This window comes from Trichechus manatus, unplaced genomic scaffold (assembly GCF_000243295.1).
Source record: "Trichechus manatus latirostris isolate Lorelei unplaced genomic scaffold, TriManLat1.0 scaffold00240, whole genome shotgun sequence".
Lineage (NCBI taxonomy): Eukaryota > Metazoa > Chordata > Mammalia > Sirenia > Trichechidae > Trichechus > Trichechus manatus.
In genome coordinates, this window is record NW_004444176.1 from 2,603,626 (window position 1) to 2,622,549 (window position 18,924).

The window sequence follows — 18,924 nt, forward strand, 5'->3', positions numbered from 1 at the left end:
GCTACCACCACTGACTACTCTGACTGGGATCACAACAGAGGGTTCTGGACAGAGCTGGAGAAGGATGTAGAACAAAATTCTAACACACACAAAAAAGACCAGATTTACTGGCCTGACAGACTGGAGAAACCCGGAGAATATGGCTCCTGGACACCCTTTAAGCTCAGTGATGAAGCCCCTCCCGAAGTTCACTGTTCAGCCACGGAATAGACAGCCTCATAAAACAAAACAGGACTAATGAGGCACAGCAGTCCAGAGACAAGGACTAGAAGGCAGGAGGGGACAGGAAAGCTGGTGATAGGGAACCCAAGGTTGAGAAGGGACAGTGTTGACATATCATGGGGTTGTTAACCATTGTCATAGGGCAATATGTGTACTGTTTAATGAGAAACTATTTGTTCTGCAAACCTTCATCTAAGGTACAAAAAGAAAAGAATTATGTGAGATCAAATTGACAGTAGCAACTCAAAAGGTTTGATGGGAAGCTTAGGGGACAGTGAGTTGAAGATAATGGTGATGGAATAATTGGGAAAAGGATAGTGAGAATAGCAGCACAGCTGGAAGAATGTAATCAATGTCACTGAATTGTACATGTAGAAACTTTCAAAATGCTGTAACTTTGGCTATGTATATTTTCACCAAAAAAGATTCTCAAGGTCGAGAAGGGAGAGTGTTGACATGTCGTGGGGTTCTTAACCAATGTCATAAAACAATATGTGTACTGACTGTTTAATGAGAAACTATTTATTCTGTAAACCTTCATCTAAAGTACAATAAAAAAATTTTTAAAAAAACAAACAAAATTAGTGCAGGTGGACTGCACGAAGACCATGCTCTTTGTAACAAAATTCTCAATGAAACACAAGACTTCAAATGATGATGAGACAGAGTCAATGAGGTCTTTTAACATGTGTAAACTGGATGAAAATAAACAAGTGAGATTTTGCCTTTTATTTCCTAAATTCCTGATAGAATGGTTCAGTTGCCAAAAGGGCCAGATTTGGAAATGTAGGATTTGAGACTAAATTATGATAGGGTACATAATTGTATGGGCAAGGGAAAGGAATTATATTAGCTATTATTTGCTGAGCATGGGACAGGGCCTTCACTGTATGAGACCCTTACATAAATTAACTCACTTAGGCCTCAAGAAGTCCTCCTGGAAGAGGGTTGGAAGTTATGGTAGTATTTGAAAAATATTTACTGAAACTAAGTTTTTACAAAAATATGACATGCTATACAAAGTAAAAAATCATCTACTTGTATTCCCTCACACTCTCCCTGCCCAGGTATAAGTATTATTAACACTGGTATGTATGCTTTTAAGGTCCCTAGGTGGCGCAAACAGCTTGTGCTTGACTGCTAACCTAAAGACTGGAGGTTCAAATCCGCCTAGTGGTACTACAGAAGAAAAGTCCTGATGCTTTGCATCAGTTAAGATTACAGCTAAGAAAACTATGGAGCAGTTCTACTCTGTAACACATGGGTTGCCATTAGTCGGAATAGACTCAACAGCCACTAACAACATATATGCTTTTAGTACTCTGTGTATATGAGTTGTTTTAGTTGGGATTTTTTTTTTATTACAACATATGCACATATTGTACTGCAATTTACTTTTCTCACTCAGCAATATCTAATATACATCTTTAATGTTGGCCCATACAGATCTCTCATTTATCTGACAGCTGCCTAGAATTACATAATAGGAAGGTACACAGTTATGCATTCCCATATTAACTTCCTTTTGGGTTATCTTCAGTTCTTTCTAATAACAAAAATTCTGCAATAAATGTCTTCATGATTAGATATTTTCACAGTTTTATAGATATTTCTCAAGGATCAATTCCGAGAATTGAAATTATTGGGTCAAAGAACATGCATATTCAATGAAAGGCATTGCCAAATTCAATGGTGAGACTCTGATGAATTTAATATGTGATAGCCTGACATATGAAACAACCGAAATTTCTATTAATAGGGAATTAAATAAATGCTTTAAAATATAAGGAAACAATGGAACACTCTACAGCCATTAAAAAGAATGAGAAAGCTCTATATAAACTGATGAGGAAATAATTCCAAAATATATTTCCTAGAGATATGTAGTGATGGACTTTGGGGCACATGATCTGTAAAATCGACATGGCCCTTATCTTCCTATAAAACACATTTTATTGGAATAGTTATTGAAAAAAATCTTCTATATTCACAAACACAGTAGACATTTTGTGATGTAGAATTCAAAATTCAATGTTTCATGTACAAGTCTTCAAAGAGAACTCAGTCATGTGGAGGGTTGTTCTGGTCTATATTCTCATTCCTTCAGAAGCATGTACTCATTTTCTTCTTTCTTGGGGTTTGATTGGGTTTTTTTTTTTTTTTTCCTCTTTTTTTTTTGTGTTTTTGCTTTTACTTTTTAAAATAAGCTTCTGATGGGATGAGACCAGTGGAGTGTCTTAGATGGCTGCTTGCAAACTTTTAAGACCCCAGACGCTACTCACCAAAGTAGAATATAGAATATTTTCTTTATAAACTATGTGACGCCAATTGAGCTAGATGTTCCCTGAGACCATGGTCCCCACAGCCCTCAGCCCAGTAATTCCGTGCCTCAGGGAGTTTTGATGTGTCCATGGAGCTTCCATGACCTTGCCTTGCTTAAGCTGTGCTGGCTCCCCCAGTATTGTGTACTGTCTTACCCTTTAGCAAAGTTACCACTTATCTGTTGTCTATTTTTCCATCCCCACTCCTCCCTTCCCTCATAACCATCAAAGACTGTTTCTTTTTGTGTGTCAACCTTTTCATGAGTTTTATAGTAGTGGTCTCATACAATATTTGTCCTTTTGTGATTGACTTTTTTCACTCAGCATAATGCCCTCCAGATTCAGCCACGTTGTGAGATGTTTCGCAGGTTCATTATTGTTCTTCATCATTGTATAGTACTCCATTGTGTATATGTTCATTTTTGAGATGTACTATATCATGCTGACTTTCTGCTATGGAATGTATCATAAAGCACATAGGGTTTTTCCCCCTTCTCAATTATTTAGGTACATTTTGAGACAGACATAGAAATAGAAAATTTTTTATGCTAGGCTAAGTGGAATCCTCGAACGTCTTTGGATAGCGCAAACAATTTGCCCTGGGCTGCTCACCTAAAGGTTGGTTGTTTGAACCCACTCAGCAGTACCACAGAGGAAAAAAACCTGGTGATCTGCTTCCATAAAGATTACAGGTAAGAAAACCTTATGGAGCAGTTCTACTCTATGAGCTGGAATCAACTTGGCGGCAACCAACAAGTGGGATCCTCAAGGGAAGGCATAGTGTCATATTAGTTTTCTGCATCCCTAATGTTTGGTAAATAATGACTGAATAACTGAAAATTTTTCTTGACAGGAAAATAAACTTTTGGAGCATCTTCTTGGATAGCTCACATGCAGAGCTTGTGAATGAACAGTGGAGTTTTCGGAAAAGTGAGAAGAGCTTGAAATGTATCCAATACTGCCTCCAGAATTTTCCAGGATTTGGTGTGCTAGGTCCAGGGGGCACTCCCACCTCCTGGATTGTTATGGAACAGTCTAGTGAGTTAAGAATGGGCTACACTGTCCCCAAATGCCAGGGTCAAGGCAACATGTGGCAAATTGGTTCCATTTTGAAAAGTTTCTTACTCAGAAAAATATCCCATTTTATTTATGTGTAACACATGATAATGAGAAAACCCAAGACACACTAAAAACTTTTGGGTTTAAAGTTGGCCCTTATCGCTGGCCTCAGTGGATATGCACACCCCAGAAATATTGTTGATTAGCACTGGTGTCCATTTCAAATCTTCCTTAGCAGGGTAAAGGAATCAGTACAAACATTACCTAAGACCACTCCTTAAATAAACTTTTATTCTCACCACCCTCCATATCCTTACAACAAATTAGAAGCTTGACACTTTAGAGTCATACTTTTTCTTCATGGTGATAGACATCTCAGAATTAAAATCACTCAATGTCAATCATTGTTGCCAAGATAACCTTTTAAAAGCAATACATTCTTTCTTGAAGAAGACTTCTTCCATGAAAGAATCCTGCTTCTTCATGCTTCTGTGTTTGAAAATAAAAAGTCTGCTCTGAAAAGTCTCCTCCAGTATACGCCCCTTCCTCCCACAAGGTTTTCCAAAGCATCTTTCAAAAGCCCTCAACATCATTGCTTTTGATCCTGGGTGCCCTCTAAGGTGCTTTGAGACACTCTATTGAATTAAATTATATGACTATCAGTGGACGTTTGGTATTCTAACTAGCTTTTCACCATGGGGCTTGCTGGGTTGAGTTGTGTGACTTGACTTCAAAATTTCAATATTATTTTTATATCTATGCTGTATTAGTTTCCTATTACCACTATAACAAATTACCACAAACCTAGTGGCTTAAAGCAACACAAATTTATTCTCTGACAATTTTGACAGTTAGTAGTCCAAAATGGATCTTACAGGACATCCAAATGCCCTGAGGGACTGAGTTACTGGGCTGAGGGCTGGGGACCATGGTCTAGGGGGACATCTAGCTCAATTGGCATAACATAGTTTATAAAGAAAATGTTCTGCATCCAACTGTGGTGAGTAGTATCTGAGGTCTTAAAAGCGTGCAAGCGGCCATTTAAGATACATCTACTCTTCCCATCCCAGCTGGAGCAAAGGAGAATGAAGAAAACCAAGGACACAAGAGAAAGATTAGTCCAAAGGACTAACGAACCACAATTACCACAACCTCCTCAAGACTGAGCCCAGAACAACTAGATGGTGCTCTGGCAAGGATCACAATAGATGGTCCTGGACAGAACTGGAGAAAAATGTAGAACAAAATTCAGATTCACAAAAGAACAAAGACCAGGCTTGCTAGTCTGACAGAGACTGGAGAAACCCCGAGAGCATGGTCCCCGGACACCCTTTTAACTCAGTACTGAAGTCACTCTTAAGGTTCGCCCTTCAGCCAAAGATTAGACAGGTCTAAAGGGCCAACAATAACACATTTCAGGAATGTGTTTCATAGTTCAATCATGTATACAAGACTAATGGGTACACCAGCCCAAAAGCAAAGACAAGAAGGCAGAAAGTTTCAGGTAAACTGGAAGAATGGAAACAGGGAACCCGAGGTGGAGAAGGGGAGAGTGTTGACACATTGAGGGGTTGGCAACCAATGTCACAAAACAATTTGTGTAGTAACTGTTTAATGAGAAACTAATCTGCTCTGTAAACTTTCACGAAAGCACAATTTTAAAAAATGGGTCTTACAGGGCATGGTGGGTAGAATTGTGTTCCCCTAAAAGATACATTCAGGTCCTAACCCCCAGAACCTGTGAACATGACACTATTTGGAGATAATAATCAAGATAAGATGAAGTCATACAGGATTAGGGTGGACCCTGATCCAGTGACTGGTGTCCTTGTAAGAAGAGGGAAATATGGACGCAGACACAGAAGACACAGGGAAGAAGGCCTTGCGTCTATGGAAGCAGAGATTAGAGTGAGGCATCTACAAGCCAAGGAATGCCAAGGAACCACCAGAAACTAAGAGAGAGACATGACACAGATTCTCCCTCAGACCCTTCAGAAGGAACTGACTCTGCCAACAGCTTGATTTCAGACTTCGAGCTTCCAGAATCGTGACAGAATAAATCTCTGTTGTTTTAAGCCACCCAGTTTGTGCTAATTTGTTATGGCAGTCCTAGAAAACTAATGTCCAGGGCTAAAATCAAGATGTCAGCAGGGCTGGTTCCATCTGGAGGCTTTAAGATAGAATGCATCTGCTTGCCTTTTCCAGCTTGTAGAGATGGTCTTCATTCCTTGACTGTGGGCTCATACCACGTCACATTTTCTCCCTCTGCTTCCATAGTCATCACATCGTCTTCTTCTCTTCCATAGTCAAACCTTTCTTTGCCTACTTCTTATAAGGACACTGTGATTAATTTAGGGTCCACCTGGATAATTCAGGATGAGCCCCCCATCTCAAAATCCTTAACTTAATCATATCTGCAAAGTCCCTTTTGCCATGTAAAGTAACATTCACAGGTTCTAAGGATTAGGACCTGGATATCTTCGGGGGCCATTATTCAGCCTACTACATATGCGTATTAAGGTTGTATTTCTTCAAGAGCAAAGTTACCTCATAGTTCCAGAATTTATATGTTCTCAGTTTAAGGCTAACTAGCATTTCTATAACCAACGTTCAAATGCTTGGGAGAAAGAATGTACTCTTGCCTGAGTTCTTTGTCTACCTAAAATCCTATCAACTATCACTCAGGGGGTCAAGGTGATGTATACAAATTGGTAATCAGAGCCTATTCTTGTAAGAATGTAGATCCTCAACTGAGAAGACATCATAGATAATGTTTACTTAAATTTAAGCAAAGAAAAATCAACATCTTCCTCTTCAAAATAACCTGGGTCTTGAAAATAGGCGTCCACCTAGGCTGGTGGTGTTCTTAGGTGCCATTGAGTTGGCTCTGACTCATTGTAATCCTATGTATAATAGAAAAAAAAAACATTGCACGGTTCTGCTGCATCCTCACAATAGTAGGTATGTTTGAGCCCATTGTGGTAGCCACTATGTCAATCCATCTCTTTGAGGGTCTTCTATTTTTCACTGACCATCTATTTACCAAGCACGAAGTCCTTCTCCAGGGATTGGTCCCCCCTGATAACATGTCCAAAGAACATAAGACAAAGTCTTGCCATCCTCGCTTCTAAGGGGTATTCTGGCAGTACTTCTTTAGAGACAGATTTGTTTGTTCTTCTGGCAGTCCATGGTATATTCAGTATTCTTTGCCTATACCACAATTCGAATGTGTCAATTCTTCTTTGGTCTTCCTTTTTCATTACCCAGCTTTTGCATGCATATGAGGAGATTGAAAAGACCACAGTGTGGGTTGGGCACACCTTAGTCCTCAAAGTGACATCTTTGCTTTTCAACACTTTAAAGAGATCTTTTGAAGCAGATTTGCCCAATGCAATATGTCATTTGATCTCTTGACTGCTGCTTCCATGAGCCTTGATTGTGGATTCAAGTAAAATGAAATCCATGACAACTTCAATCTTTTCTCTGTTCATCATGTTGTTGCTTATTGGTACAGTTGTGAGGAATTTTGTTTTCTTTATGTTGAAGTATAATCCATACTGTGATAGTTAAGATTGTGTGTCATCTTGGCTGGGCCATGATTCTCAGTGCTATGTGATAGCCCTGTGATGGGATCTGCTGTGAGTAGCCAATCAGTTGAAACAAAGTTTCCTTGGGCATGTGGCATGCATCCGAATATAAGTGGACATTCTGGCTTTCACCTGTTCTGGATCCTGCAGCTTCCTCCTGTTTGTCTGACCTCTGGTTCTTGGGACTTGAGCTAGCAGTTTATCTGCCAATCTTGGGATTCATCAATCTTTACAGGCTGTGAGCAAGAGCACTGCTCTCCGACCTGCCGTTCTTGGGTAGTGCTAGCCTCTGTGGCTATGTGAATCAGGAGAATCCTCTATCCTGATCCATGGACTTGGGATGTTCCGGCCTCTACAATTGCATGAGCCGTTTCCTTGATGTAAATCTCTCTGTATATGTATTTATAAGCTTTACTGGTTTTGCTTCTCTAGAGAATCCATCCTAAGACAAAAACTGAAGCCTGTAGTCTTTGATCTTCATCAGTAAGTGCTTCAAGCCCTCTTCATTTTCAGCCAGCAAGTTTTTGTCATCTGCATAGCAGAGGTTGTTAATGAGTCTTCCTTCAATCCTGATGCCCTATTCTTCTTCATATAGTCCAGCTTCTGAGATTATTTGCTCAGCATACAGATTGAATAAGTATGGTGAAAGGGTACAACCCTGGCACACACCATTTCCAATTTTAAACTATGCAGTATCCCCTTGTTCTGTTTGAATGACTGCCTCTTGGTCAAAGTACAGGTTTCACGTGAGCATGATTAAGTGTTCTGGAATTCCTATTCTTCTCAATGTTATTCATAATTTGTTATGACTCACACAGTCAAATGCCTTTGCATAGTCGATAAAACACAGGCCAACATCTTTCTGGTATTCTCTACTTTCAGTCAAGATACATCTGACTGGTAAAGGATGAGACAGTCAACCTCTAACTACAGACCACTGAACTCTTACTCCATGATCATTCTCTGATCAGAGAGGGCCCCGACCACCCTGCGTATACATTGAGACAGCAACTTGGGCACTTGGTTCTTTTCCAGACACCACTGTTCTTGCTCTAATTATATTCCAGGACTTGGACCTTGAGATCAACCCCGATGGCATTCATGACACACTTTGTCCACACAATAATAGTAGCTTACATCTAGATAGCACTTAATAAGTTCCAGGAAGCCTTCTGAGTGCTTCATACATCTTAACTCATTGTCTTAAGCTGGGCTGTCTATAGAAGCAAAACTAGTGAAGCATCTATATATAGAGAGAGTGGGGAATTTAAGTCAAGGAAATGACTCAAGTGGTTGTAGAGGCTGGAAAGTCCCAAGACCATGGGTCAGGCTAGAGGCTTCTCCCAACTCATATAGTCACAGGAGCTGGAGAGCCCAATATCAGCAGGTCAGACAACAGTCCTCTGGCTCACAGGTTGTGGAGGTCAATAAATTCCAATGTTGGCAGATAAGCTGGCAGACCACTGGCTCACAAACTGTGGAGGCTGATGAATTCCAAGATCAGCAGGTAAGTTGCTAGCTTAAGTCCCAAGAATCAGAGGTCAGATGAACTGGAGCCAGCTGCAGGATCCAGAGCAGAGCAAAAGCCAGGGAGCCTTGCCAGAAAGTCCGCCTATATTGGATATAGGCAACATCCCCCAAAAAACTCCCTTTCAACTGATTGGCTACTCAAGGCAGACCCCATCATGGAAGTGATCACATTATGTCACCTCTCACCATGGAAGTGACTACATCATTACATGACTGCCAAACTATATCATAAATGCCAAATCACTGAGAATCATGGCCCATCCAAGTTGACACACAACCTTAACCATCACAGTCCACCCCTTGTCAATTTGGTAACTGTACACATCTCCTTAAACCACACATAATCTCTGAATAAAGACCATTATAAAGTCATACTTGCACCTAACATGAAACAACTAACACATGTGCAACCAAAAACACAGTAGCCCTGTTTACATGTTATATTTTATAAGTGAAGAAAAAAAAAATTTTGATGCACACATACAAAGCAGAAATCAGCATAACAATTATAGTCCTCATTTCTGCAACTGGTCAAGTGGTTGTAACTGGTATTTAGAATTATCTTCTTCCACCACCCATTCCGTATTCCCTTTGCCCTCAGCAAGCACCTCAGCTGGTTGTGGTTCGTTGCCTGGTGGGGTGACCCAAACCTTCATTCCTGAAGGGTCTGGACCATTAGTAGTCACACTGGAATTGAGTTGCTGTGGTTTTTTCATTGACTTTAATCACAGGGCATGGTAGTACTAAGAGACGCCCTAAGGGATCTCCTGCATTCCAGATATACTCTTCTTCACCTCCATTATGTAATATCAATCTGATTTCTTCATGGTAATCAGGATCAATCACACCAGCCAATATGGTAACTCCTCTCTTTGCCTGTTGATCCAGGGGCATAAGGAGCTCAAAGTGACCAGGTGGCATTCTTAACTTCCAGTTCAATGGGATCAGTGCTCTGTCTCCAGATGGGAGCATTCCTGCCTTTGGAACTAAGACCTCAAGACCTGCAGAGCATAGGGTCGCGAGGATGGGAAGCAAAAATTTTGCAAGTGGGTCACTAGGGGAAATAGCGAGTGGTGCCACTCCCCTTTCCACCCCTTGATTCACGGATCCATAATCCTGGCTATGGGAGAAACAGCACCATATATTGGATGCTGGTTTAGAGCATATACAGCCTCCCAGAGAACATTGCCCCAACCCTGCAAGGTATCACCACATAGCTGGCATCATAATTGTGTCTTTAGAAGGCCATTCCATCATTCTATCAAGCCAGCTGCTTCAGGATGTTGGGGAACAAGGTAAGACCAGTGAATTCCATGAGCATTGGCCCATTGCCACACTTCATTTTCCATGAAGTGAGTCCCTTGATCCAAAGCTATGCTGTCTGGGATACCATGACAGTGGAAAAAGGCATTCTGTAAGTCCACGAATGGTAGTTTTGTCAGGATCATTGCGTGCAGGGAAGGTAAAACTGTATCCAGAGTAAGTGTCTATTCCAGTAAGAACAAACGCTGCCCTTTCCGTGATGGAAGTGGATCAAGGTAATTAATCTACCACTAGGCTGCTGGTTGATCACCTAGAGGAACTGTATCATACTGGGGGCTCAGTGTTGGTCTCTACTGCTGGCAGATTGGGCACTCAGCGGTGACTGTAGTCAAGTCAGCCTTGGTGAGTGGAAGCCCATACTGCTGAGCCCAGGCATAACCTCCATCCCTGCCATCATGGGCACTTTGTTCATGAGTCCATTGGGCAATGATGGGAGTAGTTGAGGAAAGAAGATGACTGTTTTTCACAGAACACATCATCTTATCCACTTGATTGTTAAAATCCTCCTTTGCGGAGGTCACCCTTTGATGAGCATTCACTTGAAATACTTCTTTGGCCCATTCAGAGAGGTCTATCCACATACTTCTTCCCCATACCTCCTCATCCCCAATTTTCCAATCATGTTTCTTCCAAGTCCCTGACCATCCAGCCAAACCATTGGCCACAGCCCATAAATCAGTATACAGTCACACATCTGGTCATTTCTCCTTCCAAGGAAAGTGAACAACCAGGTGCACTGCTCTAAGTTCTGCCCATTGAGAGGATTTCCCTTCACTACTGTCCTTTAGGGATGTCCCAGAAAGGGGCTGCAGTGCTGCCGCTGTCCACTTTGGTGTGGTGCCTGCATATCGTGCAGAACCATCTGTAAACCAGGCACGAGTTTTCTCTTCTTCAGTCAATTGATTATAAGGAACTCCCCATGAGGCCACAGGTGCAGACTGGGAGATGGAAGGTAATGTGATAGGAGTGGAGACCATGGGCATTTGGACCACTTCCTGATGCAACTTACTTGTGCCTTCAGGTCACAAGTATATCTTGTATATGGCACTTCCATTTAATGATGGAGTGCTGCTGTGCACATTCAATTTTATGACTCCGTGGGTCAGACAAGACCCAGTTTATGATGAGCAGCTCAGGTTGCATTGGTACTTGGTGGCCCATGGTTCAGTCTCTATTAAGGCCTGGTAACAAGCCAAAGGCTGTTTCTCAAAAAGACAGTAGTTACCTGCAGAGGATGATAGGGCTTTGCTCCAAAATGCTAAGAGTCTGCGCTGATTCACCAGTAGAGGCTTGCCAAAGACTCTAAACAGCATCTATATCTGCCACTAACACTTCAAGCACCATTGGATCAGTTGGATCATATGGCCCAAGTGGCAGAGCAGCTTGCATGGCAGCCTGAACCTGTTGCAGAGCCTTCTCTTGTTCTGGGCACCACTCAAAACTAGCAGCTTTTCAAGTCACTTGATAAATAGCCCAGAGAAGCACACTCAAATGAGGGATATGTTGCCTCCACAGTCCAAAGAGGTTCACTAGGCTTTGTGCCTCCTTTTTAGCTGTAGGAGGTGCCAGATGCAATAACTTATCCTCCACTTTAGAAGCACTATCTCCACATACCCAACACACTGGACCCCTAGAAATTTCACTGAGGTAGAAGGCACCTGAATTTTTTTTTTTTTTAATATTTTATTGTACTTCAGGTGAAGGCTTACAGAACAAATAGTTTCTCATGAAACAGTAGTACACATGTTGTTTTATGACATTGGTTAACAACCCCACAACATATTAACCCTCTAAATTCTCAACCTTTTTTTTTTTTTTTTTGGTGAAAATACACATAGCCAAAGATACACAGTTTCAAAAATTTCTACATACACAGTTCAGTGACATTGACTACACGCTTCCAATTGTGCTGTTATTCTCACTTAAGATGAAGGCTTACAGAACAAAATAGTTCTCATTTAACAGTTACTACAAGTGTTGCCCTATGACAATGGTTAACAATCTCACAACACATCAACAATATCCTTACTCAACCTTGTGTTCCCTATCACCAGCTTCCTTGTCCCCTTCTGCCTTCTGGTCCTTGTCACTGGACTCCTGTACCTCGTTAGTCTCATTTGGTTTTACGGGGATGTCCACTCCCAGGCTGAACAGTGAACGTCGAAGGTAACTTCACCACTGAGCTAAAACGGTGTCTGGGGGCCACACTCTCGAGGTTTCTCCAGTCTCCTTTAGGCCAGTAAATCTAGCACCTGAATTTTTGTGGCATTAATTTCCCACCCTCTAGCACACAAATGTTTTACCAGTAAGTCCAGAGCCATTGACACTTCTTCCTTACTAGGTCCAATCAACATAGTGTCATCAGTGTAATGGACCAGTGTGACGTCTTGTGGAAGGGAAGGTGATCAAGCTCCCTGAAGACTAAATTATGACAGGGCTGGAGAGTTGATATACCCCTGAGGTAGGACACTGAAGGTGTCTACTAAAAGGCACCTCGGAAGAAAGGCTTGGCAATCTACTTCCGAAAAATCAGCCATTGAAAACCCTATGGAGTACAGTTCTACTCTGACACCAACAGCAGCTGGTGGCTAAAGGAAATCAACAGGGTACTGAGAAAGAGTGAGTCACTAGAAGGAGGGCGGCACTTTAGCCAGGTTGGTGGAGGCAGGTGATATTAGAGTTTTGAACCAAAAATTAAAAATGAGCCCTATTGTGACTTTGGACTTTAAGTCTGATTTAGAAGAAGTAGCAATAAGAGTTGCTGTCTTAGGCTGGTTTCTCTAGAGAAGCAAAACCAGTGAAGTGTGCATGTGTATGTGTGTGTGCGTGTGCGTGTGTGTGTGTGTTTGTATAAACTCAATGCCATCGAGTCATTTCTGACTCATAGCGACCCTATAGGACAGAGTCGAACTGCCCCATAGGGTTTCCAAAAAGCAGCTGGTGGATTCAAACTGCTTACGTTTTGGTTAACAGCCTGAGATTTTAACCACTGCACCACCAGGGCCCTTTTATATATATGTATATATATGTATACATATACACGTAATATGTATATAGAGAGATTTATTTCAAGGAAATGGCTCAGGTGATTATAGAGGTGGCAAGTTCTAAGTCTGTGGGTCAGGTGTCAGGCTGGAGGCTTCTCCTTTCTCACGTAGCTGCATCAGCTGATGAACCCAAGCTCCACAGATAATATGGCAGTCTGCTGGCCCAAGTCCCAAGGACTGGAGGTTAGATGCTGACGAGCCAAATGCAGAATCCAGAGCAGAACAAAAACCAGGGAGCTTTGCCAGAAAGTTCACATATATTGGATGCAGTCCACATCCCCCAAGGAAATTTCCCTTCAACTGACTGGTTAGTCACAGTGGATTCCATCATGAAAGTGATCACATTATATCAGCTCTCACCATGGAGGTGATTACACCATTATACTACTGCCAAACTACATCATAACTGCCAAGCCACTGAGAATCATGGCCCAGCCAAGATGACACACAACCTTAACAATCACATTCGTTTAGTCCTCACAAAAACCCTGAGAGACAGACACAGTTATTGCAGAAGTGAAAACCACTAGAGAGTCTTTATGTCCCTTGTCTGAGGCCACACAACCAGTAAGTGGCTGATCCAGAACTTGAACTCAGTATGGCTCCCAAGATAGAGCTCTCAACCTCTGAGCTATAACTTGTGATAGAGGGTTAAGGCTTAATAAATGTTAACAAATGAGCCGAAATACAAATTCCTGACCATTGTCTCAGTTTTCTAATCTGTGCTTTGAAAGAATGACAGTATTGTTTCATACAATTGTGTCAAGATTAAAAGAAACAACCTAAATAAAGCATTTATCACTGTAGAGAGCTTGGAATATTAAAAATGCTTATTAAACATTCTTCCATTTTGGGTCTGGAATAGCATGCTATATATTACAACATTATAAGGCTTGGGACAGCAGCATGTGCCTGTTGGCTGTGATTCATCATGTGGTTCTGTGCCAGAAGGCTGTGTTCTTTGGCCCCATTCCTGAGAAAAACCTCCAGGGAGTCAACAGCTTTTATCATATGGCTTTAACCAATAAATTCTGACTGAGCCCAGAGATAAAATTAACTCTAGAGACTATTGAACAATTTTCAGCTATTTACTCCAATGCCTCAGACACCCTGCTAGATGATGGCTCACTGAATGACTGCACTTAGGGGAGTTTCAATACCAAATGTTGAACCCAGAGATATTGAGTCTTTATATGTATTTCCACTTCCATGGGACACTTCTGGTGTTCATAATCCCATGTAAATTTAAAACAAGAAGTTGACCCAAACCTTGTTCCTCTAGGCAAATACCTATAAAGACTCGTGAATCATGGAAAGTGCTTTGATTAGCCTTTGGCCTTTGGACCCTAGCTAATAATTATTAACAGAAGATGACTGGTCTCCAAAACAGCAAAATGTTGCTAAAAATCAACCAAAGTTGTTAGTTAAGACTATTTAGTTTCAAGTAATGAAGGTCAGAAGGTCCCTGGGTGGTACATTCAATATTCTTTGACAACGCCAGAATTCAAATGCATCAATTCTTCTTCCATCTTCCTTTTTCATTGTCCAGCTTTTGAAGGCATATGAGGTGACTGAAAATACCATGGCTTGGGTCAGGTGCACCTTAGTCATCTAAGAGATATCTTTGCTTTTTAACACTTCAAAAAGGTCTTTTGTAGCAAATTTTTTCAATGCAGTACCAAAAACTAAGAAAATTTATCTTTTATTTATCCTACTTTACTTGGATCAGAGTAAAACCACCGAATGCAATAACTACAAAACATTTGATGAAATTCCTGAATCAACTAAAAAGTAAACTGAGTACTTCATATGCAGGAATAAGCGAGTTCAGCTGGACTTACTTCACTTTTAGTATTCAGATGGGCGTGCACTAATAGAACATTTGGTAATCAACCTTTCTCCTTATTTGTGTTATCCCTTGAGCATGTCTCTATTCTTCCAGGGTCAAATTGGTCCATCCCTCTTGGACTGAAAGAAGAGAAAGGACTTGCTCACCTTTAGTTGCTCCCAACATTTTTAGCTTCTCTTCTTTTATCTTTTAGAAATTTTCTGTGTTCATATACTGCTATTGTTTCTGGCTTTGAGAAACTGGCCTGGTCCCTGAACTGTCAGAATGAATTCAGCTTCTATCTTTCGGTGAAGAAAGAGCTTTGCAACAAATATTGCTACAATCAAAACATATATATACTATATATACCCCATGAGAGCCAAAGAACAAACTTGAGTATATCCCACCTGAATTTAGAGACAATCTCAAGAATAGATTTGATGCCTTGAGCACTAATGACCGAAGACCAGGACAGTTGTGAAATGACATCAAGGACATCATACATGAGGAAAGCAAAAGGTCTTTAAAAAGACAGGAAAGAAAGAAAAGACCAAAATGGTTGTCAGAAGAGACTCTGAAACTTGTTCTTGAATATCGAGTAGCTAAAGCGACATGAGAAATGATGAAGTAAAAGAACAGAATAGAAGATTTCAAAGGGCAGCTTGAGAAGACAAAGTAAAGCATTATAATGACTTGTGCAAAGACCTGGAATTAGAAAACCAAAAGGGAGGATCACACTAAGCATTTCTCAAGCTGAAAAAACTGAAGAAAAAAATTCAAGCCCTGAGTTGCAATACTGAAGGATTCTAGGGGGAAAATATTAAACGACAAAGGAAGCATTAAAAGAAGATGGAAAGGAGGCAGGGCCAAGATAGCAGAGTAGTCAGACACTTCTTGTGGTCCCTCTTACAACAAAGACTCCAAAAAACAAATGAATCAGTTATATAAGACAATCCAGGGTCCTTGAACATCAAAGGCAAAGTTGAGGAATCAGACTGAGTGGCAGGCAGAGGGAGAGATGGTTCAGAAGCAGCGAGGAGTTGCCAGACCTGACCTGGTGGGGGCCATCGTCCTTCAGGCCGGATTGGCTCACATGCATGGTGAGGCAAGCAGTGGCAATCAGGAGGCGTCTTCTGCATCGGGAGAGGCCCAGCAGCAGAGAGTCTATGTGGCCATCCAGAACCAGTGAAAGGCAGTGCTCAGTCAACAAAACATAAGTACATGCATCTGACCCACTCGCAGATCAAAAAACACCCCCTTTGGGAAAAACTTCTCTCCCATTTACCTGGCCCCTCCCTGCTCTGCACTGGGTCCAGAGCTGGCTTCAGCAATTGCTGAGTCCCCTGGGCTGGAAGTAGGACCCATCACGTGCCCTAAGCCATTCTTCCAGCCTTGGAGAGGGAACAAATTAACAATCATGAAAAAATAATCTGCCGGCTCCCCTAAGCCAGGAACTCACGGGAGGCACAGGTCCTTTGCCTAGGCACCGGCATAAGGGATCCATGGACTTCGAATGCCTATCACTCCTGTATAGATCTGTGTGGGATCATTTCAACAGCACAGGCCCTCATTACCAGAGTACAACAGGGTGTATATCTGAAGTGTAACTTCAACTGTTTCAGCTATATGGTGAAGTGGCAGGTTCATGACATTTGACACTGCTCTGCCCATTAAGCAGGGTCCTCACCTAACCACATCAGGGGCCTGAGGACTGGTGGCTCCACCCACACCACCTAGCCACCTGTGACAGGGGTCCAAGAATAAGTGGTTCCCCCTGGTCCTTACAGCCAACAGCACTGGGTGCTTACAGTCCAGTTGCAAAACCTACCCACCAAAGCACTCTAGGGAACAGAGACATGCTTTCCTCCCAGACACTCAGGGGCCGCCATCAGCCCCCTACCTTGCTCAATGTGTTACCTCCTACTCCAGCCAGATACCTGTGCCTACACCAATCACCCATGCCAGTCTAGGACTGGAGGTGAGAGCCTACACCACACACTTGGTGACTGACTACCTGGACACCTGAGCTGAATTCATACAAGAAAAGTAAACAGACTTCTGGGCTCACATACCTAGTAACAGATCTAACCACCTGGTGACAGGACATTAAAGCTTCAAAGGCACCAATAATCAAACTAGCTCACACGAGCAGCCTATTTGGGCATATCAAAAGACAACAAATAAGAAGCTAGGACACAGTAAGAAAACATAAAATAAATAAATATAATAACTTATTGATGGCTCAGAGAAAACAATCAATATCAAATCACCTAAAGAGGCAGACCATTATGGCTTCAGCAAGCTCCTGAAATAAAGAATCAAGAAATTTTCTGGTGGAAGAGAATTTCTTGGAATTACCGGAGGTAGAATACAAAAGATTAATATACAGAACTCTTCAAGATATCAGGAAGGAGATCAGAAAAAAAGGAACACACAGGCTAAGCAATAGAGGATCTTAAGAAGGTTGTTCAACAGCATAATGACAAATTTAATAGGTTTCAAGAATCCACAGAGTGACAGCAATCAGAAATCCAGAAGATTAACAATAAAACTTCAGAATTAGACAACTCAATAGAAAGTCATAGGAGCAGAATTGAGGCAATGGAAGTCAGAATTAGTGAGATTGAAGATAAAGCACTTGACACCAATTTATCTGAGGAAAAATTAAATAAAAGAATTTAAAAAAAGGAAGAAACCCTAAGAATTATGTGGGACTCTATCAAGCGGAATAACCTACGAGTGATTGGAGTACCAGAACAGGGGGGGATAACAGAAAATATAGAGAGAATTGTTGAAGATTTGTTGGCAGAAAACTTCCCTGATATCATGAAAGTTGACAAGATATCTATCCAAGATGCTCATTGAACCCCACATAAGGTAGGCACCAAAAGAAAGTCACCAAGACATACTATAATCAAACTTGCCAACATTAAAGACAGAGAATTTTAAGAGCAGCCAGGAATAAACGAAAAGTCATCTACAAAGCAGAGTCAACAAGACTAAGCTCAGACTACTCAGCAGAAACCATGCAGGCAAGAAGGTGATGGGATGAGATATATAAAGCCTTGTAGGAAAAAAATTGCCAGCCAAGAATTATATATCCAGCAAAACTGTCTCTCAAATATGATGGCGAAATTAGGGCATAACCAGATAAACAGAAGTTTAGGGAATTTGCAAAAACCAAACCAAAATTACAAGAAATACTAAAGGGAGTCCTCCGGTTAGAAAATCAATAACATCAGATAACAACCCAAAACTAGAACACAGGACAGAGCAACCAGCTATCAACCCAGATAGGAAAGTCACAAAAATAAATCAAAGCTAAAACACTGAAAAAACAAAGATGTCAATATGTAAAACAACATTAAAACAAAAAAGAGGGACTAAAAAATGTAGTCATAGATTTTTCATATGGAGAGGAAGTCAAGGCAATATAAAGAAATAAAAAACTTGTTTAAACTTAGAAAAACAGGAATAAATATTAAGGGAACCACAAAGGAAACTAACAATCCTACAAGTCAAAATAAAAAACAAGAAAAATATAAAGACTCAGCAAATACAAAATCAACAACAATGAAAAAGATGAAAAGAAAATATATAAAGAAAAATGACTCAGCACAGAAAATTAACTGGAATAAAGAAACTGTCAATGACACACACAAAAAGACAACAAAATGGCAGCACTAAACTCATACCTATCAATAATTATGCTGAATGTAAACAGACTAAATGCACCAATAAAGAGACAGAGAGTGGCAGAATGGATAAAAAAACACGATCCGTCTATATGCTGCCTACAAGAGACACAACTTAGACTTAAAGACACAAACAAGCTAAAACTCAAAGGATGGAAAAAAATATATCAAGCAAATAACACTCAAAAAAAAGCAGGAGTGGCAATATTAATCTCTGACAAAATAAACTTTAAAGTAAAATCCAGGACAAAGGACAAGGAAGGACACTATATAATGATTAAAGAGTCAATACACCAGGAGGACATAACTATA

The 18,924-nt window shown here is 41.0% G+C and overlaps 1 protein-coding gene across 1 annotated transcript in view; it reads left to right on the plus strand.

The window, feature by feature from the left end:
- The window catches only part of LOC101350172 (glycine N-acyltransferase-like protein 2), an 18,734-nt gene extending 14,834 nt beyond the window's left edge, over positions 1-3,900 (plus strand). The window contains 3 exon segments of the mRNA XM_004391368.2: positions 808-910; positions 3,397-3,644; positions 3,647-3,900. Of these exon segments, the coding sequence (XP_004391425.1) occupies positions 808-910; positions 3,397-3,644; positions 3,647-3,804 (509 nt within the window). The 3' untranslated portion in view covers positions 3,805-3,900.
- The last annotated feature ends 15,024 nt before the right edge of the window (positions 3,901-18,924 follow it).